The 22,466-nt window shown below is 51.8% G+C and overlaps 6 protein-coding genes across 6 annotated transcripts; 5 read left to right on the top strand and 1 right to left on the bottom strand.

Moving 5' to 3' along the window:
- The first annotated feature begins 58 nt into the window (after positions 1–58).
- BJX67DRAFT_134883 (CDP-diacylglycerol-serine O-phosphatidyltransferase) lies at positions 59–1,550 on the top strand. The gene is made up of 6 exons (XM_071024583.1): positions 59–233; positions 299–356; positions 418–455; positions 516–527; positions 587–768; positions 823–1,550. Exons 1-6 carry the CDS (start codon positions 155–157, stop codon positions 1,189–1,191), a joined length of 738 nt encoding a protein of 245 aa, XP_070885622.1. The 5' UTR covers positions 59–154; the 3' UTR covers positions 1,192–1,550.
- Positions 1,551–3,246: 1,696 nt separating this feature from the next.
- On the top strand, positions 3,247–4,963 carry BJX67DRAFT_134952 (WSC domain-containing protein). Its single transcript, XM_071024584.1, has 3 exons — positions 3,247–3,471; positions 3,786–4,126; positions 4,178–4,963. Exons 2-3 carry the CDS (start codon positions 3,817–3,819, stop codon positions 4,657–4,659), a joined length of 792 nt encoding a protein of 263 aa, XP_070885621.1. The 5' UTR covers positions 3,247–3,471; positions 3,786–3,816; the 3' UTR covers positions 4,660–4,963.
- A 7,861-nt stretch (positions 4,964–12,824) lies between these two features.
- BJX67DRAFT_134801 (C2H2-type zinc finger protein) lies at positions 12,825–14,225 on the top strand. Its single transcript, XM_071024582.1, has 4 exons — positions 12,825–13,193; positions 13,254–13,361; positions 13,414–13,945; positions 14,002–14,225. The coding sequence occupies exons 1-4, from the start codon at positions 12,985–12,987 to the stop codon at positions 14,104–14,106; spliced, it is 954 nt and encodes a 317-aa protein (XP_070885620.1). The 5' UTR covers positions 12,825–12,984; the 3' UTR covers positions 14,107–14,225.
- Positions 14,226–14,978: 753 nt separating this feature from the next.
- Positions 14,979–17,454, bottom strand: BJX67DRAFT_355374 (gamma-glutamyltransferase family protein). Its single transcript, XM_071029306.1, has 4 exons — positions 16,946–17,454; positions 16,872–16,890; positions 16,467–16,816; positions 14,979–16,381 (listed from the first exon to the last, which is right to left on the bottom strand). Exons 1-4 carry the CDS (start codon positions 17,108–17,110, stop codon positions 15,092–15,094), a joined length of 1,824 nt encoding a protein of 607 aa, XP_070885619.1. The 5' UTR covers positions 17,111–17,454; the 3' UTR covers positions 14,979–15,091.
- Positions 17,455–17,551: 97 nt separating this feature from the next.
- BJX67DRAFT_355372 (uncharacterized protein) lies at positions 17,552–20,042 on the top strand. Its single transcript, XM_071029305.1, has 3 exons — positions 17,552–18,199; positions 18,271–18,589; positions 18,664–20,042. Exons 1-3 carry the CDS (start codon positions 17,967–17,969, stop codon positions 19,396–19,398), a joined length of 1,287 nt encoding a protein of 428 aa, XP_070885618.1. The 5' UTR covers positions 17,552–17,966; the 3' UTR covers positions 19,399–20,042.
- Positions 20,043–22,449, top strand: BJX67DRAFT_355368 (bifunctional metallophosphatase/5'-nucleotidase). Its single transcript, XM_071029304.1, has 6 exons — positions 20,043–20,107; positions 20,181–20,385; positions 20,472–20,655; positions 20,721–21,151; positions 21,203–21,523; positions 21,578–22,449. The coding sequence occupies exons 1-6, from the start codon at positions 20,066–20,068 to the stop codon at positions 22,093–22,095; spliced, it is 1,701 nt and encodes a 566-aa protein (XP_070885617.1). The 5' UTR covers positions 20,043–20,065; the 3' UTR covers positions 22,096–22,449.
- The last annotated feature ends 17 nt before the right edge of the window (positions 22,450–22,466 follow it).

Below are 22,466 nucleotides of genomic sequence, written 5' to 3'. Positions count from 1 at the left end.
ACGAAGCCAGACTCTGCACGTGCAAGTGTCAACACAACCTCCTTCAGTCTGCAATTGCCAACTCTATTTTGCTTCTCACCTCTCACATCTACAACTAACTGATATATTCCAAGTTCTATCTCTGACTTCCGATCTCTTGCCCCACTTTCTTGGAATGAGCATGTCTCGAAGGACGTCAGCCATGCCTTCGAATTCGTTTACAAACAGCGGTGTCCCAGCAGCTGCTGACGGAGGTACGTTAGTAGTCACTCGACTGAATGGGATCTGCGATTCAGGAGTATTCACCGCGATGCTTCAGGTCAAGAAAAGCAGAAAATGCTTCTATCATCAGATACCGGTCACTTCAGCATGGTCAGGTTAGGCTTCGTGGATCCCGCTGATGGTCGGATAAGTCACTCACTGCTAGTGAAACATTAGGGCTTTACACCTAGCTGATCTAGTGACTGAGCTCAATGGTAGGGAATGCGTCTTAAAGCCCAAAAGAGGGTGTACCTTCCGCTAACCTCCTTCCTTAGGTTTCTGTGGAGGCAAGTTGGGGGTTTGTCCAGACCGAGAAACTTTTAGCCTACTAACCTGGTTATAATAGTGATGTCCGTCTTTTCTTCCTTGCGCTATTGCCTCGGTGACCCTCACGATCACGGTGCTATTTGGGCAGCTCTGGGATTTATGCCTTTCGGCCTCTTCTTCGATTTCATGGATGGAAGGATTGCGAGGTGGAGGAAGAAGTCGTCGCTGATGGGGCAAGAACTAGATTCCCTGGCAGATCTGGTAGGCCGGACCCTCAATGTGTTGACAGAAGTGGCTGAACAGTCCCTTTTCTAGATTTCGTTCGGTATGGCCCCAGCTGCGGCCGCATTCGCTCTTGGGATTCGCACCCCGCTCGATCACGTATTTCTCGCCTTTTTCGTTCTTTGCGGCCTAACACGCCTTGCCCGGTTCAACGTAACCGCTGCCGTCCTTCCCAAGGACAAGACAGGCAAGTCAAAATATTTCGAAGGCACGCCAATCCCCACCACGTTGAGTATTGCTGGGTTGATGGCCTACTGGGTATCGCAAGAGTGGATTTTGGAAGATTTGCCTCTAGGCCTTGCCGCCCATGGCACGGCACTTGAGTTTCATCCTGTCGTTCTACTCTTTGTCCTCCATGGGTGTCTCATGGTCAGCAAGACCCTACATATCCCAAAACCATAAGCAAAAATAGAGTCCACGAATGCTTTCCTTTTTTAGGGTGTCCGTTTCTCGATAGAAATGTATCATGATCATATATTTGGGAAGAGAAGCGTGGGAAGAAAACGATACCAAGCATTTATTGGAGATAAAGTGACCGAAAATGAAGGACATGAACTACATACATTTTTGGAGCGGGTGGTTGAATCCTTCGCAAATGTGTATTATTTAGCCCAGCCCGCATAATGGAAATAATACCAGCTGCCATCAAGGAGATGAAAGCCGCCCTAGAGTTACCAGGGATGGTGTCACATCAGGAGTAGGAGGTCTGGCGCCTCAAGACAGTCATCACTTCAAGTTCTTGCCACGGTCTTGCTTCTTTCTCAGATGATTTCGGGAGAGCCGGACTTTCGAGCTTTCCCGTTGGGAATTTCCGGTGGAGTCGGAGTTTGCAAATTGGAGGCCTAGCTCAGAGAAGGGGAAAGGATCAGGGTTTATCTACTTTGATGGGAACGATGTCTGATATCAACGAGAAAAGGCTTCCCCAATGCAACTATGCGCCCCTGCTTTGGTGCATCCTACGTTTGGTATTTTGCGGTTGAGGTGGCTAGTGGCACGTGACTCTGCCGTGCACCGGGGACCACAGTTCTCAGAGAAAGGGGTTTGAAAAGAGCTGAGGCGGGGTGGGAAAAAAAAATTGAGGGTTTCCAAGATCCGACCAGCAAGGGGTCGAAGTCAAAGGATGTTTTTTTTTCTTGATTCCAGGGAGAATGCACCGATAAAAGAGACAATCTTCTTTTTAAACTTCGAGTTCTCTGCTTTCTTTCGTGAAACAGGTGATCGGGGTCTGAAAAGTGGGTCAGATTTGGGGTTTTCAATCTCACGCCAACTGTTTTTTCTGCTCCGGTTTCCACCCCCTCTTTCCAACCCTGGGTCTGCTGGATCCTCTTTCCGAGGGTCACGACAGGTGGTCCGGGAGTGGCCGCATGGACAGAGCCATGGTCAAATCGCAAATGGAGTTTCCACACAAGTCATCGGAAATCGTGACGCAAATTCGGAATGTTTCAACTCTTGGTGTCACGAAGCTCGCTTCTCTTTCGAGAAGACATGGGCTTGCAATTCTTCGATTGATGAAGCGAACGAGGGACCCCTCTGATCCTTCCCCATCGAGATCCAGGTGATCGTCGTCAAACAAGAATAATAATAATTGTCCTTTGATGAGAACTCATTCTGCTCTTTCTCATTTCTGGGCAACGATTGGGTCAAATGCACATCATCTCTTGATCTTGATTAAATGATTCTTGATTGGGCTCTTTGAGTCTCTTCCACGTCAGGATCAAGAAACTTAAGGCCCGACTTGACGATGTGACGATTTCCACATGCCTCCACTCAACCTGTCCTCGACTGCACCTCTCTTCTGAACTCACACTGTCGAGAGATAGTTATTCTGCCGCGAAGGTGGAATTTCAGACTCTTTAAACATGAAGACTGTGGTGGCGTCTGGGCTCTGGAGCGTGGAAGGGCATCTGCGCACTATTTCGGTCTCTCAGCCGCTTGCAACGGAATTATTTCGCGACAGCTGTCTTCTTGCCATGAAAGTGCTGGAAAAGGAATCAACGTCTTCCTTGATGAAGTTGAGTCTGCAGTCTCGACTTCTTGATTTCCAAGCCAGCGAAGACCTTGACAAGAGAGCATCCCCTCTTTTCGTCCGGGTAACGATCTATTCCTCTCTGGGAATAGCGCCTATTAGCGAGCCCACTTCTGCCGCCCGAAGATCCCAGAGAGGAAATAACAAAACGATCCTTCAGCATCTGAAGCGTTGATTTGGCCAGCGAAGTTTGGTACGCGGGATGAAATATTACCAAGGTTGCACATTCTCAGGTCCTTTCCCGCCTGGAGCTTGTTGTCAACAGTCGGAGGCACGTAAATTACAGGGTCAGGTGCAGTACATGGTCCCAAAGGCAAGGAGATTCACGGGATCGCTCCATCTCTTTCAATTCAATTCATTCACCCATTCAGTCACACTCGCTCTCACACTTGCCTCTTCCTCTCCTTCCTCCATCAATCTCCCTTTGATGTGACCTCCATCAACCCAGGGACACGCTCATTTCATCTGATTATTCTTGCTTTGGTTTTGGCACCTTTTGTAGTGGTGCCGACTTCTCACTCTCGTTTCCCTTCTGAACCCCTGTTTGCTTTCCGTCCCGCCCCAAGCAGGACACCTCACCTCCTCACCTCGAAACCTCGACATAATCCGTGGTTTGACGCGCCTTCCGTTGCCGTCGCTCGACTTTGACTCCTTCGGTACCAGCTCCTCGTTGCCGATTTTGAATTATTGTTCCAAAGCGGTTCATCCGAAATCCGCCATTATCCCACTTATTCCCGCCAAAGAACGCTTCTCCAGGTTCAGGACGTCGACGCCATCATCGGGCCCTGTTCCTCGAAATCCTCCAGGGCTCTCTCCTACTCCGTCCTCTCCCTACTTCTCCTTTCTCCCTTCGTTTTTTGGTCGAATTTGCCGCTCCAAACTCTGAAAGGGTTACGCAGGTCGTCCCTTTTCTCCCATTATACGGCTTTTAATATTGCAGCCCGTTCCTAATCCTGTTACTTTCCCATAGCCATACAGACTTGGTGCATTTACCTCACACAATGAAGTCAACCAGCGTATCGTCGGTCCTTGCGACCTCCATCTTGCTTCTTGTGAGCAGCTCACCAGCCGCCGCTCAACAGGAAACATACATCGGTTGTTTCTCGAGCTCAAGCCCCCTCAAAGATCAGGGGACCTGGAAATATCAAAGTAATGGGTATTGTATGAACCTCTGTTATGGCAAGGGGTACTCCGTCTTTGGCCTACACAATGGAGACGATTGTCTTTGTGGTGACAAGCTCCCCGTAAAGTCAGACATGGGCAGCGATGATGATTGCGACATGGCTTGCGCAGCCTGGCCCACTGTCATGTGTAAGGCTCCGTCCTACGCCTAACCTAGTCAACCAGCTAATCTGTTCCCAGGTGGTGGCTCCAAAGCATATTCGGTTTATCTAACTGGTCTTGAGAAAAACGTTCCATACCTCTCAAGTGGCCCCTCCACGACGAACAGCAGCTCTTCAACAACCAAAACGAACGGGGCCACGCCCAGCGCGAATGAGCAAGTCGCAACATCCACAAATTCTCCTGAACCATCTGACAAGAAGGACGGCCCCAACACAGCTGCCATTGCTGCCGGAGTTGTTATTGGCGTGGTTGGGCTGGCCGCGCTCATTGGCGCTGGTTTCTTCCTCTGGCGCTTCAAGACTCGTCATCCAGCGGACAAACGGTTACGTGAGATGGGCACCGTCGAACAGTTCAGCAAGCCTATGTCTCAAGATTCAATGTCCGACCCCCGCTTTGACGGCGACTTCATGGCGCAGAGGCGCCAGAGCAACGGCAGCATTGATGATGACCGAGATTTCTCGCGCCGCATCCTGCAGGTGACAAATCCCGACCGGCTATAAGAGAGCCTTTAACCCTGCGTGAAAAGAAAATTTCAAAACTTTATGTCGCCAAACATCTTTCTGACATATGATGATCAACCCACGCCATTGGCTTCCTTTGCTACACTTTTCGCACTTGTTCCGCTTTCTCTAGTCAGATACCGGTTCTCTTCTATGAGCTTTGTTGCAGTCGATGATCCGGCATTGTTGAGGTAACCGCGGCCTTCCTCTGTGGAACCGTAGCCAGAAAGCGGTATCTCCAAACCACTATCCGGATATTCGAGGCTTTGCTTTCCGAGTCGTGGCCTCCTATAGAAGGCAACGAGTATCTTGAATTGAGGGCGTTCCGGGAAGGACTGAACTTTTCAATTGAAAATCTTTGGTATTCGTCTTGTTCCAATGTATGTTCCTCGGCTGAGAAGCAGGACTGTTTGCTCCTCACTCTGCGTCGTACTGTATGATATTACTTTATTTACTTTCTAGAGCCTTGCCACGTTCATGTCTTTGTATAAGTATCCACCTTGCGCCGCAACGTAAGGAATAAGGCCGTCTTGACACACGACGACGCTAACGGCGAACTAGCCACAGATCTGATCTGATATATATCTCGCATCAATGCTACATACCATCAGACACCTATAACCACTGGTTGGGAACTTGGGTAGCGACTGCATACACTACACGCGTACCACTTTTCGGTGGCGCCATATCCTTGTGTTCGCAGTGATCTGCCATTGGTAAATTTGATTATACTACGTGTATCACACTTGCAAGAAGTATTTGATAATCTGATCCGGAATTCACGACTGTCCCGTCGCAATCTCCCCGAACGAGATATTCCATTCCCGCCCGAAAATATATCTCCGTCTCGGTGTGTTCGTTTAGTGATACTACCGAAGTTGCTGGAATACGATCCGTGGAGTGCCCGTAGACATGGATCCGTGTGTATATATTTATTACTCGGACTGCGTGGAACAAGGGTATGCACAATGAACCTTGATGTCACAAGTGAAGAAGAGAAGATAGGGAAAACCATGATATAGAAGGAAACTCAAGAAAGCCAGCTCTAGCAATAATAAAAGATGCTTTGCTTGACTGCCGGCTGCTAGGACTGTTGCATGGTACTTCAAATGCTTTCTATTGAACGCGATACCCTCTTTGGCAAATGCTAGAGGCTTGCTCAATGGTAGAGAGCCCTTGCTATAGAAAGTACACTAGGATAGCTCTGCCCTATCACAGAGGGTCAACTGGTAAGCAGTAAACTTCTCCCAAGTAATGGGATTTGGGGAAAGACAACGACTTCTGATACCTGGAGACGGCATGTTTCCGAGTCTAAACTGGCTGTGTGTGCTCTAGCGCTGACTGGGAAGACATGAGAAGTTGAAGGAGGGTGATTGAGTAATTATATTCTCAGGAGTAAGGCATTCTTTTGCGTTCGGGCACAAATTTCGGCCGGACGCGAAAGGCAGATATGACGTTGCGAGAGGGTCGTCCCTCGGGATAATTTCCAGAGGCCTCCCGAAAGTTTCACTCAGGCCTCATCCGACGGTCTCCAACAGACTTTCCTGGCCTGGCCTGGCCAGGTTGGGAAGACACAGTGGCTGGGGGACAAGGAAGAAACAAGGAGGGTAATCATTTTGCGCCGCTTCGAGGTCGGCCAATGTTTGGAGTCGTTAGTAGACAAGAAATGACTCGGCAGTTAGCTCAATGATGTTTGAGTTGGGCGGCGAACGTGGTATAAGTGCAATCTCTGGGTGGAATAGCGCCGTTCGAGAGGCAGCCCATAGTTGCGAAAGGAGAGGCCATGGGGCGTGGAAGGGTTGAGCATCATCTATCGGCCTATGCAGGGTATCCGTACTCGGATTAGACCTCATTTTGCTGCAGAGAAGAGCATCACGATAGGTATTACCACTTCTCAGGCGCTGACGTTGTGAACGTTATCTTTTTACAACATGTGGAGGTGACTTTGTATCGTCAGTCTCGATGGAGAGTCGACGTGAGTCTGGACATGCACACTCAAGCCGATGGGACGGGTTCCACAGCTCCCATGTGCGGTTTCTGACACGTCTTGATCGGCCAAACAACGGGTAAATTTTCGTGGGTAAAGGACTGTGGTGGTTGACGATTCGCATTGCAGCTGCAGAACCCGACACATTTACGTCACTCCGAGGATGCGTGTTGGTTTTGTTGCTGATATGTTGGTCCCTGTTGGTGAACTTAATTGTCTTATTGGACAATTGACCCAAGAGACCTGGAGACGGAACATCTGCAACATCACCTGAAAGTAAGGGCGTGATCGTTCTGAAGGATCGTGCGGATATTACTGTGGCGCAAGCTTGGTGCTAGGCAGCGAGAATCGCCATCCACCCTGTCTTGCATTTTGACTGTCGGCAGGAACGGGTTATGATGGTCAAGCGGCATTTCTTGTGGGAAGTGCCGGAAGATTCTGGGTGGCGAATATGAGACAATCTGCCCCGCCGGATGGAAAGATACTGGGCAAGTTATGGCCCATTATTCACGCGGAGCTCGATGATTATTCTCCGGCATGTGCGTCCATGCAGTTGGGGAAAGTAATATTTTGCATCTGCAGATGGGACAGAGCGATTGGTGAAGAGCATGTGTTGGTTAGCGAGACTCACCACTGAACACCCTCAGATGCGGATGACTATCATGAGGAGAGCCACAATCATCCGAAGCAGGGACCATGCATTGGCGTCGAATGAGTCGTATGAGAACCCGACCAGGCTCGGAATCCTTCGACGCATCTAATTCCATGGCGGGAGACCCGAGTCCTGAAAAGATGGGAAGCCCTTTGCATCTCAATGAGAGGAAAGATGGGAAATGTTGGAAGAGAGCCGTTGTCAAATCGCAACCTGTCGACAACAAGGGGGTTGTTCTTGGAAAGACTCGTAGACGAACCATTTTGCAAGTCTATGCATGAACGTTGCTATCATTGTATGATTTGAGAGTCGCCTATCGGCACCAGAAATGCTGCCTCAGGCACATACTTGATCGTCAAGGAATAACTTGATCGAGGGAAGGAGGAGCAGGAGGAGATATATGTGATTTGCTGGGTTGTGAATTACATGTGACATGGCCGCAATTCTTCCCAAAATCTGTTCGGCGTTGTTGTCGTCTTCCGAAGGTTTTGGAGCTCAAAAAACCACAGCTTGGTGGCCGCATGCACGAATAATTGACACGGGGAAGGTGGATTTTGTCTCTAACAATCCGTGGTGATGTGGTTGAGAGAATCCTGGAAGCAGTTTCACAGAGACGGCTCTGTCTTCAAGAGAGAGAATCTTGACACGTCGATGGTACCCAGATTGCTGAGTTCTGAAGAGAAACCATTGGACAAGAAGGACAGAGCGAGAAGGAAGAGCTCTATTCGCGTGTGACGGCTCTTCATTTATCTCGGCCTCTTGCAGGAGGACTCTGACGCCGCAGGCAAAAACTGGCTTCAAAACAACAAATGGGACAAGTCAACCTTCATGGCGGGCTGGCCCGAATCCCACTTTGCCCAGGACGGAAACACTATCATTATTGTAGATCTTTGACCGACAACGGAAAGCTGGCCCTTGCGGCTTCAGCATCCGAAACGTCGTGAGATCATGGGCCTCCAGGTGTCCGGGCTGGGCATGAGGGGAGCTCTGGATGGTCGAAGTACTTGATTTCGATTCGTCCGCAGAAGGTGCGCAGTGTGGATTTGGGAGCCATCGTCTGAAGTTAGCGTAACCTGGCTTGGGCCAGGCTGGGCTTTTCACCAGCGCTGTTCTTCACCCAATCAGGCCGGCCCGAGATTTTGTTTTTGGTCATTGAGACCCAGCCTGAGGATCCCGCTTCTGATGGACGATTCTGCAGCCGAGTTTGCCGTTGAAGTGCGAACCAGAATGACAAAATGCGCTCTGCTCTCAAGCTGGATCAAGTGGTGCGGGTGGTGAGGTGATAGCGAAAGCTACGCAATTATTCCCAGAACATGGGTGTGAACTCGCGGCATTCTGGTGAAGCGAAGGAGGGTTCGTATCCGCCAATTAGGGCATATGAATCCCGTTCATGGATGGGAGTCACAATCCTCATGGCTAACTGTCAAGGAGGTGGAGGAGGGTCTGAGCCAAGCATGTCTCTTGAGTATTACATAAGCAGAAGAGTGGTGGGACCGACCGAGTGCGCCTGGGGCAAGGCAGATTCGAGTGGTGTTTGATCTGGAAGCTTAAAAGCAAGGCGCAGCACAACGTGGATCGCCATGTGAACCCAAGTGTGTTTCAGGTTCTTGCGACCCTTGCAGAGACATCCCGTGATGACATAACGGTAGATCTATTCTTGTCACATCGTGGCTCCCAAAGCTGGATTCCAGTTTCGTGAATAAGCCCCAGACCTGACAGGATCTGGTTCTTGATCCTCGCCACCCAAGCCCATTTCGCTTTCCTGTGTTGGATGGAACGCATGGGATCAATGTGCCGGGCTGATCGGCCAAGGCAACATGTTGGTGGCCGAATCGGATTGTTAGCCTGAACGTTAAGCAGTGCCGTCGATGCTCCATCCTCCAAGGGATGATCAGCAACCCTCTGGATCTGCGACACTTGGGAATGGATCCATTCCATCTGGCCGTTGCTCCTCGGCCTTCCTTCGTTCAAAGTTCCCCACATGTCCCCAGAGGAGAGCGCTCTGGAGCACTCGGGACTTTTTGCAGTCTAAGTTTTCTGAAATTTGTGGATTGGCTCCTTCCCTCGTGAATCCCTGGCATGGCTCTGACCACGCTGGAACGTGACAGCTCGCCCTGCACGATAATTCAAGAGCTCAGAGGAGACGGAGAGAAGATGGCAACCAGAAGACATGTGTTACGCGCATCACGCCCTGACCCAGCTCGCCAACGGAGAAGAATTACTGCTGCGGTCTTGTTTCTGCAGCTTGAGGCTTGAGGACGAACAATCAACGTTTGGACGGCAAATCCAGAAATAGGGGACGGAAGGGATGATCTCTGACTTGAGTTCATTTGACCAATAATGGCGACAGTTGAATGTTGGATATGCAAGGATCTCAGGGCGGTGAGAATGTGCATGAGGAGGTTTATGGGTTGATGCAATCGGAATAACATTCTTTTCTGATGAATTGAGGATTTTGAGTCCAGTTAGGCCCTGGCAGTCAGATCCACATCGTTATTTTTTCATGAAAACCGGGACAATGGGGAGTCGGAGGGTCACACGGCCACGTTGTGAAGGGGTTGATCAAGGACAGGGATCTGATAACTCCGCATGGTGGCGCTCCCTCCCATCCAACGCTGATACAGAAGGTTGACCATGACTCGGCGTTCCTATCGCCAGGCCGCTCAAAGGAGCAGACGAGTGTGCGTTCAGGATTCCTCTGACTCTGTCCTGAACTCACACTTCCAGGGCCAAGACCACCCTTGGGATTCATAGCCAGGAGCTTGACTGGCGCGTCCAGCTGTCCTCGATTTCGGCTGGGATTGAAGCCTTCATGTCATCACGTAAGACTGAGGAATGCATTTGGCAGGCCTGAGGACCCGATTGGGGGGTTTTGGGTCATGACCCGCCACTCGCCGACTTCAATCCCTGCACACACATCCACATGATGATTCCAGAACCACTGCGCCGTGGATGATGCCAGTGCTCGGAGGGTGCAGAGCTGACGAGATTACAGCAGAATAAGGTTTCATCTTATTTTGGTTGTTTTCGCGCAGTGAGGAGGTTCGGGCATCGCCGGTTATGTTCCGGGGGACTCGATTCTCGAGTCTTTCGGAGTCCCGAAGGCTCCGGCACGGGCATAAGGCAGATGGAAGTTGGAGACAAGGAAGAGAGAGGAGCGAGTGAGGAATGGATCGACCTGATGTGGATGGATCGTTTGCTTCCGGGAAAGTTTCCCCGGAAAGGGGTCAGGAAAGTTTGGTTTTGGAGGCTGCGATGGGACTCTTCTTGGAAGGGCGACCAACGCGCGTTGCTTTTTCTTCGGTCTTTCCGCGAACATCCCGGAAAGAGAAAGCGCCTGCGGAAGTGGAGGAAGAGATTTGGAATGCAGATGGAAGGCCGATGGAATCATGATCCTGCATCTGGCTCAAAAGGTGAAACGCGAATGAGATCGGATAATGGAGGCAGGGGCACCCTTGGCGGGCGCGTGCTTTCTCCAAGTTCCCAGCAGTTGTTTGTCCTCAGTCGAGAGTTGAGATGAAAATCAAATCAAGTCGAAGTCCAACAGGGACGACGACCCACAGGGCTGCTGCTGTCACTGCCTGGAGACACACTCCTGGGCCGTCCGTGGTTGACTTGAGGGGAAAGTTCGGAGCCGTCAGCCGAAGGCACGAACGAACACCAGCCAGCCTGAGGCGGCGAGGCCTCAGAATTTGTCAACTCAGCACTCCTCGGTGCGTTTTCAGACCAGAAGAGACGGACGAGACTGCAGGGCCGGGTTACTTTGTGAAGGATGTAGAGTGCTTATTTCGTATTTGCTGCAAATGCTAAGTCTTCCTCCACGACGTCGCAGACAGGCAGCCCTTGGGGTTGGGATGGCTGCCCCAAGGGGCCTCAGGGGGATTGAAGCTCTGGCAGACCGGCGGTCGATCGCGAGTCTGCCTGCCAAGAGGGCTGACCTTTCCGATCCACCACCCATTTTTCACAGACAGGCACACTAAGCACCAGAGCAAAGAGGAAGCTTCCTTGGTCCCACGAGTTGTTCGCTTTTCACAGCCCTCATAGTTCACTGCCAATTTTATTTTTATCTCTGCATCTTGCCGAGTCACTTGCCTCAGGCTCGTGGGTGTTATTCTTAGGCGTCATCGCCATCCTCTGAAGGCAGTGTTTGTTGATGCTCTCAGGCTAGCAGGAACTAACCTCTAAGCCTTAACGTCGCTCGCCGTCTCCCCGTCGTCAAGCCCAATCTTCTTCTCCTCTCCCAACCAGTCCCACAACTTAATTAATTTCGATTCGACTGCAGCTTGTTTAGCACCACTTAGCGTCCATTCTCCGATAATTTGCGAGAGTCTGTTCTCCAGCCCAGCGGACGTGCCAATCATGAGGCGTACTTAACCAACAGTTTCCAGTGTCGAGTTAACCAGGGTTCGCAATTGCCTTCTCCAAGGGCTCTGGAAATTGCTCCCGTGCATCTGCTCGAGCCGAGTGCGAAATTGATTTGGAATTTCCGCCTCATGTCATCGTGGAGATGGCCTCGTGGTTGTGCAACCCACCATCTCGGGCTGATCTCATCAGTCGAGATCCCGACCGAAAGCGGCTAGTGCTTTCTGACACCTGCAATGCAGGCCCAACGACTCAGTAGTCTGCACGTCCTCTCAGTGCCCGCACCAGCGCGCAAATGAGCGGCCGCAAAAAACCAACAGACAGCCGTTGGCGCCAATGCTCTGCTTGGTTGGTCGGCAGGGCCGTGAAAACTTGGGAAGCAATTAAAAATAATTCTCCATACAAGGCCTGCGCGGTTTTGCTTCCCCATCTTTGATTGCGCCTCAGCCGCGCCGGTTGCGACGGCGGATTGGCCAGCCTCTTGTTGTGCTCGTTGAAGGTTCCTTAATCTCCTCTGCAACAAGTGTCCAGTCTCTGGACAGGAGTGGAAGTCCCAAAATCTCAGAATTTCTTTTTTCTTTTTGTCGATTTGCTATGATTCTGCCGACTCCATCCCGGCCCATCGTTGGTCTGTTGGCTGTAGCCCTGGCTCTGACGATCACTCTGCAGACTGGGAGCCCGTCCTCTGTGTTCTTCATGACAATCTTATTATTCTTTTTCAAATGTTATATCCAGGTTACTGGCTCTTTCTGTTACGACTCATCTCTCTCATCTTCCTCGTCTTATGCACAGGCTCCCACACCCATCCCCCCTCCCAACCCCAAATTCCAAGGCTGCGCGTCTTAGTCTGTCCCGGCGCACTTCCATATCACTTGCATTCGGCCCTTGAAGCCGCGATACTGCCACCATTCCGGTTGTTTCAGGATCTCTTGTTTCTTTTTTCGTCTCATGCCCAGCAGGACTTGACTTCACCTGCCCCTCGAGCTGTATCTGATCATCGCTAGTCCTGCTTCGCACAGCCCACCTGGGTGACCCTGGCACTTACTCCCTCGTCTCATCCCGTCTCCACAGACCTCCTGCAGCTTGTCCTGAGCACTGTTCCTGACAAGCACGCGGCCGGGTGCTATTCCATGGGATCTTCTTCAGGGCGTCCTAAAACTATATCTTGGACCCAACCGCCAATCCTTCGATCCTTCCCGATCACTCCACTCCAACACTCAACCTGAAGTCTCTCTTCCTCTTCTCCCTAACGTCCAACGAGTCCGAGTCTTGAGCTTCCATCATCTCACCTCTTGTTGGTATTGAGTCCTGTCTGCCCAACATCATGCCTCGCACCACTGCTCGCGCGGAGATCCCTCTCCCCATAACCTACACTCCAACTACTCATCGCATCAGCAAAGCGAAGAAAGGCAAGCGCGTTCATGCATGCGAGTTTCCCGGATGCAATAAGGTATATCTGATCTCTGTCCAGTATGCACACCTTGAGCTCTCGCTGACAAGCCCCAAGGTCTTCACACGAGCTGAGCATAGAAGGTGACTACTGCTTTGGCCCTATCCACAACTCTTTTCACGTATGCTAATTCTGCTGTGTAGGCGCCATGAATTAAACCACAACCCAGAGGCTCTCTATCGATGTACGCAGACTGGTTGCAAGAAATCATTTCACCGTTCAGATTTACTCGTGCGCCACATGGAACGACAGTATGTCTGCGGAACCTTCTGTGGTTGGGTCTGTGCTAAATGTTGATTACAGTGAGCTCGAAGCCCAGATGGATTCGTCGGCGCGATGGGGGGGCGATGGGTCTGCTAGAACATCCCCCGAACAATACTCCCCCAGATACACCATGGTGAACCCAAATCCAGCGCAGTTTCTTGCCGTGATGCAAGCCCCGACTCCGATCAAGGCGCCAGCCATTCAACCCGGCCTCACTATTGACGGATTGCTATGGAACGCCATGGAGATGCCCTCTGAGCACCCAACTCACGCCCTTCCTCCGCCTCAAGCCCAAGAGCCTGTGGAAGATTCGCGGTTCTATTCGACGCCGGAGGCCTGCTCATCTCCTTCATCAGAAGGCACATCATACTCCGTCCCCTCATATCCCGGCTCCTCCATCTCATCCACTTCGCCTGGCCTGGTTGATTCCTACCCAGACCCAGTTATCGACTCAAAATTGACATCTTCACCGGCCCCCTTGCACGCAACCCTTGATTGGGACCAACCAGCGAGCAGCGTCGCTCCCACGAGCATGATTCCCATGCCGATAGCGGACAATTTCATTCATCCGGTAAAAAGCACCCCCTGTATTTGGTCCCGGGACCCTTACTAACCAGTCCGCATTAGGCCCTACAATCATGGCCCGTCGCGCAGCATATGAGCTACAATGGGAATTACCTACCACCAGTGCCCTACGAAACGACTGTCGGCGCTAAGTCTTGGTCCCTATGATCACCAATTTTCGACACTCCCCCGACATCTAATGACGAAGTAATACCTATGTAACTCAATCACATCTCGCGGTAGCACATTCTATTCCGGCCTGCATCTCCGGATTGATCTACACAAACGTGCATCAAAATGACCCGGCCAATGATACGAAATCCGGGATTCTATACAAAGCCAAAAGGGATCACCACGCTTGCGCCATCTTGAGCCAATCTCACCGCATGAACAAAACAAGGAATCATGCTTAGATGTACGGGAGCTAGGTACAGCCTTGTCTTCCCCTACGGACTCGCTGGAATGGCAACAGCAATCATGCAACGAATGCTCGATCGAACGAGGCCAAAAAAAACAAAACAAAAAAAACAAAAAAACAAAGGCAATGCGAGTAGTACCTTGGACCTCGACAACACCTCCCCTCCTCGAGAAACGATTTATAATTACGATTTTTTATTTATTTTATTTTATTCATTTCTATTTCTTCCTCTCGATTTCATTTGCCGACTTAGGAACATTATGACAGCATTGGTTTTGAACGAAATTATGGATAGGATTTAGGCGTTTCCGTTTTGCATACACTGTCGAGGTTGTGTTTGTTCATCTCGAGTCCTGTGCCACTACACTCCTGTTAGAGGTTGTTTACATACGAAATTTATACCCCGCTTTCCTCTTCTCACCTAATCTGCCTTTGCTGTTGGATGATTTATCTTGCATATCTGATGTGTCCGGATTGCCATGGATTGATTTGTCGCTGGTGTCTTTACTTTTGTGAGGTCCATGCTAGATTCCTCTTTTGATTGTTGAGACTTGCGACGCCACTGCGAGTGCGCAGTCCTGTCGGCCGACTCTACGGTTAGAGCAAACAATAATACAGAACGTTTGATCAACCTGTATCTCATCGAGAGAGTACCATCGTCGTTCTAATGGCTGAATACTAACTCAAATTCAATCCACACCAATGCAGTTATCTATACCCCCCTGTTCTTGGGAATCAAACTATCGGAATCGCCATTCCATCGCCCCTCAAATCACTTCCCGCACTATACACCAATCTCCCTTCATCATAATGACACCGAATAATCTGGCCTCGCCCAAAAATACCCCTCTCCCACCCCTTCAACACCTTCACCTGATGTCCGAGTTTACGCAATCCCTCGACAGCCTCGTCGCTTATCCCTTCTTCCACATACACCGTCCGGTCGAGAGCTTTGCCAAGTTCCGCATTCCCCGCCGCAATGCAAACACGCGGCGAATCTAGCGCCGCCTGCGGGTGATAGTTGAACGCGAGCATGTTCAGCAGAACCTGCACGTGCCCCTGCGGCTGCATGAAGCCGCCCATGACGCCGTAGACGGAGTGCAGGCTCCCGTCGGCGACATTCGTGATCAACGCTGGGATGATGGTGTGGTACGGCCTCTTCCGCGGGCCAAGGACATTCGGGTGGTCCCTTGCGAGGGAGAAATTGGCGCCGCGGTTCTGCAGTGTGAACCCGCAGCCGCGCGGGACGATGCCAGACCCGAACCCCGCGTAGTTGCTGTTTATGAAGGAGATGCCGTTTCCTTCTTTATCCGTTACGGCGAAGTAGACCGTGTCGCAGTGGTTGTGGGCTGGGCTGCCGTGGTCGAGGATGTCGGACGCCCTGTCGGAGTTGAAGAGCTGCGCTCGTTGCGCCAGGTAGGAGGGGGAGAGGAGGTCCTTTGTTGGGACGGTTTCGACGTCCGGATCTGTTACCCACCATGAGGCGTCGGTGAATGCGATCCGGAGGGATTCGATGACGGCATGGAGGTATTCCGCTGAGTTGTGCTGGTCTTGCCTGAAGGAGGGGATTTTGCCGGCCTTTTCGAGTTCCTGGAGGATCCCTAGAGCCATCAGGGCTACGATGCCCTGTCCGTTAGGCGGGTGTTCCCAGACCTCGACGCCCTGATTCGGCTCGTCGCCGTCTGTCCCGGCTGCTTGTTTGTCTGTGATATTCTGCCCGCTGAACCTGAGTGAGATGGCCTCTGTTTCTTGGGTTCCTGTTTCAGAGTGGTATTTGAGGTCGTCAAGACTCAGGTACCCTCCAAGGTCTTGGACTACCTTGACGATTTCTTCTGCGATGCGGCCTTCGTAGAAGCCCTTTTTGCCATTGGAGGCGAGAGAGCGGAAAGTCTGGGCCATCGTGGGATTTTTCAAGATTTCGCCGGCGAGGGGAGGCCTGACGCCCTCTTTAGCGTTGGGGTCCGACTTGAGTATTTCGCGGAAATTGGGTGAAGCGTTTCGAAGCAGACTTTCGCCTTCATGCCACTGGGTGGTATTAAAAATAGTTTCCAGAAATTTCCTGGCCCTATGGGGCGGGCGCAACAGAACCAGTTCGGAGGTGTATACTTACAAAGTACGCTGATAGCTCAGATACAGGGAAACCTTCTTCCGCAAGCTCAATTGCTGGATTGAGAATCTGTTGCAGAGAGAGCTTGCCGCTGCCAAACTTTTCGACGGTATCAACCCACCCAGCAGCTGCTCCGGGGACTGTGACCGCTAAAACGCTGTGCATCGGGATGCCTCCTGTTTCATTAGGTCCAGCATTCAGATCTGCTCGGATCTTCTCAAGCGTCACGTTTGCAGGATACCGGCCAGAGCCATTGAGAGAATGAATCTTTTTCATCTTTGCGTCGTAGTAGAGGCAGAACATATCTCCTCCAATTCCGGTGGACGACGGTTCCGTGACATTGAGTGCGGCAGCTTTAATCCCTGATGTTAGAGACAACGAAGATTATACGGCCCAGCCCTGGCTTACCAACTGCCACTGCGGCATCCTGTACTGCTCATTAGTGTCTAGATGCCACGCCACGCCGAAATACGAGAACATACCGCAGCATTCCCGCCCTCATTCAAGATCTTCTGTCCCGCAGCCGCCGCGAGTGGCTGGGTACAGGTGATGATGCCGTTTGTACTATGGACGGTGCTCCTCCGACTCGCAAAGGGCGCGAAGTCGGGGTTCTGCCGGGAATAGACAGCGCGCGAGTTGAGAGGCATGTTGGCGGGGGCGTGTACGGAAAGTCAGTCTGAGAAGAGGCGATCAGACTTGAGGGCAGGGAACCCTTATAAATTGGTGAGTCAAGGTTCCAATTTTACCCCAACTTCCTCGGTACTGGGAGCTTGTGGGGGTTGTATGGGTCTGGTGCGTTATGGAGAAACGGACGCCGCCGGAATAATGAACTAATATACTGCGCCATTGACCGCGTAGTACTGAGTCAAGATTTTAAGAGCCAGTATGTAATTCTTATCTGAGTTAAGAAGACTTATCTTGACACTTCGATCAGAGGGCTGGACAACTGATACCCTCCAAGACAAGATGACAGTCATGTGACTTGACTTCCAATTGTGACGATATGGAGTCACGTGAATGAGGGGTCAAATGACCTTCCATATTTGGTTAGGCTTGTCCTCTGCTTCTGGTGCGTCATTTCAACGTTGAAGTTTATCGCTTGACTTCAACCCTCCATCTCCCCCGACCAAGGTCGCTTCTACCGAATCCGCAAGGATCATATCAGATTTCCCGATCATTTCGGTGGGACCGGGGAAGGAAAGAACTTGCTCAAGGGCCAGAAGGACTCGCATCGGCTTCACGTTCGCCGAGACAAACAACTTCGAAGCTCCACCCCGCGCCGAAGACGGAGTTGGGAGCCTGGAATCTTGACTAGCCGTATCATCTGACAAGTACACATCGGTTGGCTTTATCCTTTAAAGCCATGGAACAGATTATCTCTTGATCGATAACCTTTCATGTTGGTTTCTTGTTGGACCGGCTGAGCCGTTTTATACCTCTTGTTTACTTCTTCACGGGACGTTTATACTTGGAGGCTGAATTGCTCATCCGCTGTTGCACGAGATGGTGGTGTTTATTGACTATGATCACGATACACCTGGGCATAGTGGCTTCTCAAAAACCTACGTAGAACCCGGGAAGCCGGTGTTCTCGAAGCTGAGCGTCGGTTTTGATCTGTCCGACGCGAGCGAAGGTCCCTCTGTCGAAGCCTCATCGGAAACCCCAAGTACGCCTCACGAGAATGGGCCACAAATCGCGAATCGGAATGCCTTCTCAGCTGCTCTTAACTGCTATCCGTATGAGTCGCTTCGAGCCATGTCACTTGCGTGTCTGGTTCCCCTCTGAGTTTGCTAACACGCAAATCCAGGATTGCTAAGGAGATTGCTCGGTCAATTGACCTTAATACCCTCCATGCGCTCTCGGGAACATGCCGGCAGATTTATGCGAACCTCGCTCCTTACCGGCAGCAGCTCGCGAAGCAGACTTTACGGTGCGAGAACGAGTACATCGAGACTCTCTCGGACATGCTGCGGAGTGATACCGCTATTCCTGAAAGTGTCAAGTCCGTAATTCGGTTGCTAAGTCGGAGCGCGATGAGTTCTGGACAGCTCACGAGCGGGAAGGTCTCTAAATGTGCGAGGGACATGGTTGCAGAATGCCGCGGGTGCGCAAAGATTGTGTGTCGGGTAAGTTTCTACTCAAGGAAACTTCTTCGGGTCGTGTTGTCGAGTGGTTGTATCGCGGTACTGACTTCTTTTAGAACTGTACGGCTAAACCCCCGGACAGTACGACCCTGAAGAACCGCATTCGCCGGCTTTGTACGACCTGTCGGAAAGCACCGCTGGACAAGCTCGTTCCCTCTTCTTACCTTGCCCTTCGATCCTCAACCCTGTCCGATCCCGCTGGCAACAACTCTGCCGTAGCCGTCCGAGATATATGTACCTGTCAAGATGTCCTTTGGCTCTGCAATCAATGTGGACAAAAGCTACGCAGGAGTGATACCACATATCGCCGGGTATGGTGGTGGCGCACGCGGTACAGCACATTTTTGGGTGGACTGGGGACAGGAATCGGCGAAGGCTGCCAGGGGGTCAAATGCGGCAGAGGGGAAAACTGCCTTGCAGCGCAAGAAAATGAATTCGAGGTTGAGTGCGAAGCTGATGAGTCAATGGCACACAGCCCCCCGGAATATGGCTACCATTTCGGACATCGCTTTGAACAAGCGCACGCTGGCTCTCACAACCATCATTCAAATGAGCAGTGGGAGGACCCCGGGGAGGAAGAAACAGGGTATCTCAGACAGGAGATAATTGGAATTGGAGGAAGGGTCAAGCAGATAACCAAAAAGCGGGTCATGGTTGGGGCTTGTGTCGTCGAGCACGAGGACGAGCGGGAAACAGGGGAGTATCTTACTCGCGAGGAGCAAGGGGCGCATCGGAGTTGGTGCGGTTGGTGTTGGAGGGTCATCCCTGCGAAGCATGAAATGGCGTCTTAAGTTCAAGGTGCTTGATTTGTTGCTCGTATTGCATGGTTGGTATCATTCGAAGAAAGTTGACTGCACGGCAATTTAATCGATTCTCGCTCAGCGTTCATGGTTATCCGGGCTGGACTGTTCCTCTCTATTATATAGAGCAGAATCTGAAGTTTTGCCATCATCCGGGGGCCTACAAATAGTCATTCAGCTTCTCCCTCGACACAACCTGACTTTCTATGACACTCGAGGAGAAATTCCTCAGCCTGACATGCCCAGATTTCGAGCAGACTGCCCAGGGCTGTCTGCCGATGACACAGCCTGCACGGTGGGGAGAGCTGGGCTTGGCTGCGACTCTCTGAGTCAGATCGTTGATGGTGGCCGAGATGCGTGTTTCGGGTTCTGCGTCCGAGGTGTCTGTTGGTTTGTATTCTGGACGTCGTTACGGAATCGTGATGGAGACTGTGATTTGATGATACTTCATGGAGAATCTTCAGTGACAGACTCTGATCTTGGACTGGAGAGAGGCGCTTTTGGACAAAGAAGGGCGCAAGATGGAGTTGAAGTCCCACATCTCGTATGGCTCTGAAGGTTGGACTCCACTCGGGCGATCGCTGCTGACGGTTTTATTTTTTTTCTTCCTTTTTGTATCGGCTCTCGGCCCTTTGGAGGGAGGGACAGGGCAGCCAGAATGCAGTCGGAGGAGGTACAGTTCGTTCACTTCAACGATGTTGTATGTACTTCAGGTTCTTTGAAAACTACGCATGCCATCATCAGGATTAAGAATGACTTGACTCTTTCTCTAGTACCACATCCCTTCTGCTGGGCCGCTCTCAAGCTTCCTGGAACTGCAGCGCGAATTCGCGGCCTCCAAAAGCGGCGTGCAGACCCTGACGCTCTTCAGCGGAGATGCCTTTTCGCCCTCCCTCGAGGCGACCGTTCTGAAAGGAGAGCAGATCTGCCCGATCCTAGATCTCGCGAAGATCGATGTTGCCTGCTATGGGAATCATGGTCAGAGGCGGTTCCCGCGCTCCTTTTCCCCTCTGCGAGGGAGGGGAATTGGGTTGACCTGAACTGGAACTAACTGACGACGATAGATTTCGACTTCGGCAACGCAAGACTCATCGAGCTTTGCGGCCGCCTGAAGATCCCCTGGGTGCTCTCGAACGCTTATCACCTGCCGCGCGGGGACGGAAAGAGGTTTCTTGGGTCGGCACAGGAGTACCTCGTCAAACAACTTGGTGATGGTCTTCGGGTCGGATTTATAGGGCTGGCCGGGACGTATGTTGATGGACGTCCATTTCGCGATGGAGGCAGCAGCCCGACTGATCTGATTGTGATGACAGTGACTGGCCGTCAAACTGTGAAGACCTCCCGCCGTGCGAGATCGAGTCTCCCGTGGATGTCGCGTGCCGGCTCGCCAGGCATCTCCGAGTACGCGAGAGGTGCGACTTGGTTATTGCGCTGACGCACATGCGCGTTCCAGAGGATATGGCCGTGGCCAATGCCACCGCCAAGGGGGACTGTAGGGTTGACTTGCTCCTCGGCGGTCATGACCATGAGGTCGTCCGGAGGTTTGAAGGCGATACGGATGTGATTGCAGGGAACGTTGAACAGGGGCGATTTATCGCCGACGTAGAAGTGGACGGAATGGTCCCTGATGCCCAAGGCAATATCCGACTTGTTAAGAGCGGAACCGACTGGAGAGGGTTGTCACTGATCCGGTTGGTCCTTTACAGAGATGAAGCAGGGGCCGTCGTGAGGACTACTGTGAAACGTGGGTGCTCGCCGCTGTTCGAAGTTCGCAACTGACCTCGAGGGAACAAAGTGCGACAGTATACCGATATCAAAGCCGCCGTAGCAGCGCCGGTATCTCCTCCAACTGAGATCGTGGAAACGCTAAACAAAATTCATGATCGGGTGGGAGGTTTAGTACAGAAGCCCCTCCTACACTCTGCCGTTGCGATCGACTCGCGTAACTCTGTAATTCGGAGGCAAGAAACAAATATGGGCAACATGCTGGCGGACGCCATCCGCGCGTTCTACGATACCGATGTAGGTCTTTTCAACAGCGGCGCGATCCGAAGTGACCAGGTTCAGGGGCCTACCGTCCCTGATGGCGAGCCCATGCTGGTCAGGGACATTATCAGTAAGCCAATAAGCCATCTCTGCCGCGAGCAAGAAATGACAATTGACAACACAGATATCTGCCCTTACGGAAACGCCATTCTCGTCAAGCGTGCCACCGGCGAGATTCTCCGGCTCGCACTGGAGAACTCGGTGTCCGATAAGCACACGGACGGCCGTTTCCTGCAGATTTCAGGGCTGAGGATGGTTGCAAGCTGGCAACGGCCGGAGGGAACTCGCGTCATCGACGTCCATGTCGAGGGACCTGATGGCACGCTGGAGCCGCTCGATCCCAACCGTACATACACCGTGGCGATGCCCTCGTTTATCGCGCAGGGGTATGATGGCTTTACTTGGTTTGCGACTCTCGAGACGGTTGTGGGCGAGGAAGCGGCAATGACGGACACGGGCCTGCTCCTTACTATGCTGGGGCATGGCGAAGAGTCTTCCGATGGGGTCTATTCAGAGAACGGAGCTCATGCTCTGGGGATCGAGCGTGCCCGGACGGTGACAGTCGGGGGCCAGAACCCCTTGGACCGTCTGCCTGTGGTGAAGCCTGTTGTAGACGGTAGAATCCGGTTTGTTGAAGCATGATCGACTTTATTTAGGGAGATTTCAGCCGATGATAGATAGAGATTGCCAATGAAGAACGTTGTCTGTCAAATGGCCTGTCTTCCTGGTGGGTGCAGTGAGTCGACCAGTCGATCTTTTCAGGCCAGGAGATCAACACCTGAAGCGCTCGCAAACAACTCCAAGCTCTGCAGAGCAAGAATGCACTGACGCAAGACAACGCTAAGATAGCTGACAGACTCCGGATATTTATCCAGCTGGCCGGCAGCCGACCTCGGCAACGAACCGTTCCAGAGAAAGAGGAGGGACTCGGAAAATCGGCTGGAACGGCAGGCTCCCTCGTGGACCTGGGCTTCGAGATAAGTGGGGGTCGCTTCGTTTGCCTCGATGAAATT

Source organism: Aspergillus lucknowensis (genome assembly GCF_044049455.1).
Source record: "Aspergillus lucknowensis strain CBS 449.75 chromosome Unknown BJX67scaffold_24, whole genome shotgun sequence".
NCBI classification, from domain to species: Eukaryota; Fungi; Ascomycota; class Eurotiomycetes; order Eurotiales; family Aspergillaceae; genus Aspergillus; species Aspergillus lucknowensis.
The sequence above is the reverse complement of the archived record's forward strand: the minus strand, read 5'-3'. Positions and strand labels throughout refer to the sequence as shown.

Excerpts from the sequence above, each read along its gene's own strand:
- BJX67DRAFT_134883 (XM_071024583.1), top strand. The coding sequence starts at position 155 with ATGAGCATGTCTCGAAGGACGTCAGCCATGCCTTCGAATTCGTTTACA. Across the intron at positions 234-298 it reads CCCAGCAGCTGCTGACGGAG|GTCAAGAAAAGCAGAAAATG; the intron begins GTACGTTAGTAG and ends GCGATGCTTCAG. Across the intron at positions 357-417 it reads GGTCACTTCAGCATGGTCAG|GGCTTTACACCTAGCTGATC; the intron begins GTTAGGCTTCGT and ends GTGAAACATTAG.
- BJX67DRAFT_134952 (XM_071024584.1), top strand. The coding sequence starts at position 3,817 with ATGAAGTCAACCAGCGTATCGTCGGTCCTTGCGACCTCCATCTTGCTT. Across the intron at positions 4,127-4,177 it reads AGCCTGGCCCACTGTCATGT|GTGGTGGCTCCAAAGCATAT; the intron begins GTAAGGCTCCGT and ends ATCTGTTCCCAG.
- BJX67DRAFT_134801 (XM_071024582.1), top strand. The coding sequence starts at position 12,985 with ATGCCTCGCACCACTGCTCGCGCGGAGATCCCTCTCCCCATAACCTAC. Across the intron at positions 13,194-13,253 it reads ACACGAGCTGAGCATAGAAG|GCGCCATGAATTAAACCACA; the intron begins GTGACTACTGCT and ends TCTGCTGTGTAG. Across the intron at positions 13,946-14,001 it reads CGGACAATTTCATTCATCCG|GCCCTACAATCATGGCCCGT; the intron begins GTAAAAAGCACC and ends AGTCCGCATTAG.
- BJX67DRAFT_355374 (XM_071029306.1), bottom strand. The coding sequence starts at position 17,110 with ATGCCTCTCAACTCGCGCGCTGTCTATTCCCGGCAGAACCCCGACTTC. Across the intron at positions 16,382-16,466 it reads CTGAGCTATCAGCGTACTTT|TGGCATGAAGGCGAAAGTCT; the intron begins GTAAGTATACAC and ends AATACCACCCAG.
- BJX67DRAFT_355372 (XM_071029305.1), top strand. The coding sequence starts at position 17,967 with ATGGTGGTGTTTATTGACTATGATCACGATACACCTGGGCATAGTGGC. Across the intron at positions 18,200-18,270 it reads GCTGCTCTTAACTGCTATCC|GATTGCTAAGGAGATTGCTC; the intron begins GTATGAGTCGCT and ends ACGCAAATCCAG. Across the intron at positions 18,590-18,663 it reads GCGCAAAGATTGTGTGTCGG|AACTGTACGGCTAAACCCCC; the intron begins GTAAGTTTCTAC and ends GACTTCTTTTAG.
- BJX67DRAFT_355368 (XM_071029304.1), top strand. The coding sequence starts at position 20,066 with ATGCAGTCGGAGGAGGTACAGTTCGTTCACTTCAACGATGTT. Across the intron at positions 20,108-20,180 it reads TCGTTCACTTCAACGATGTT|TACCACATCCCTTCTGCTGG; the intron begins GTATGTACTTCA and ends CTCTTTCTCTAG. Across the intron at positions 20,656-20,720 it reads TTTATAGGGCTGGCCGGGAC|TGACTGGCCGTCAAACTGTG; the intron begins GTATGTTGATGG and ends TTGTGATGACAG.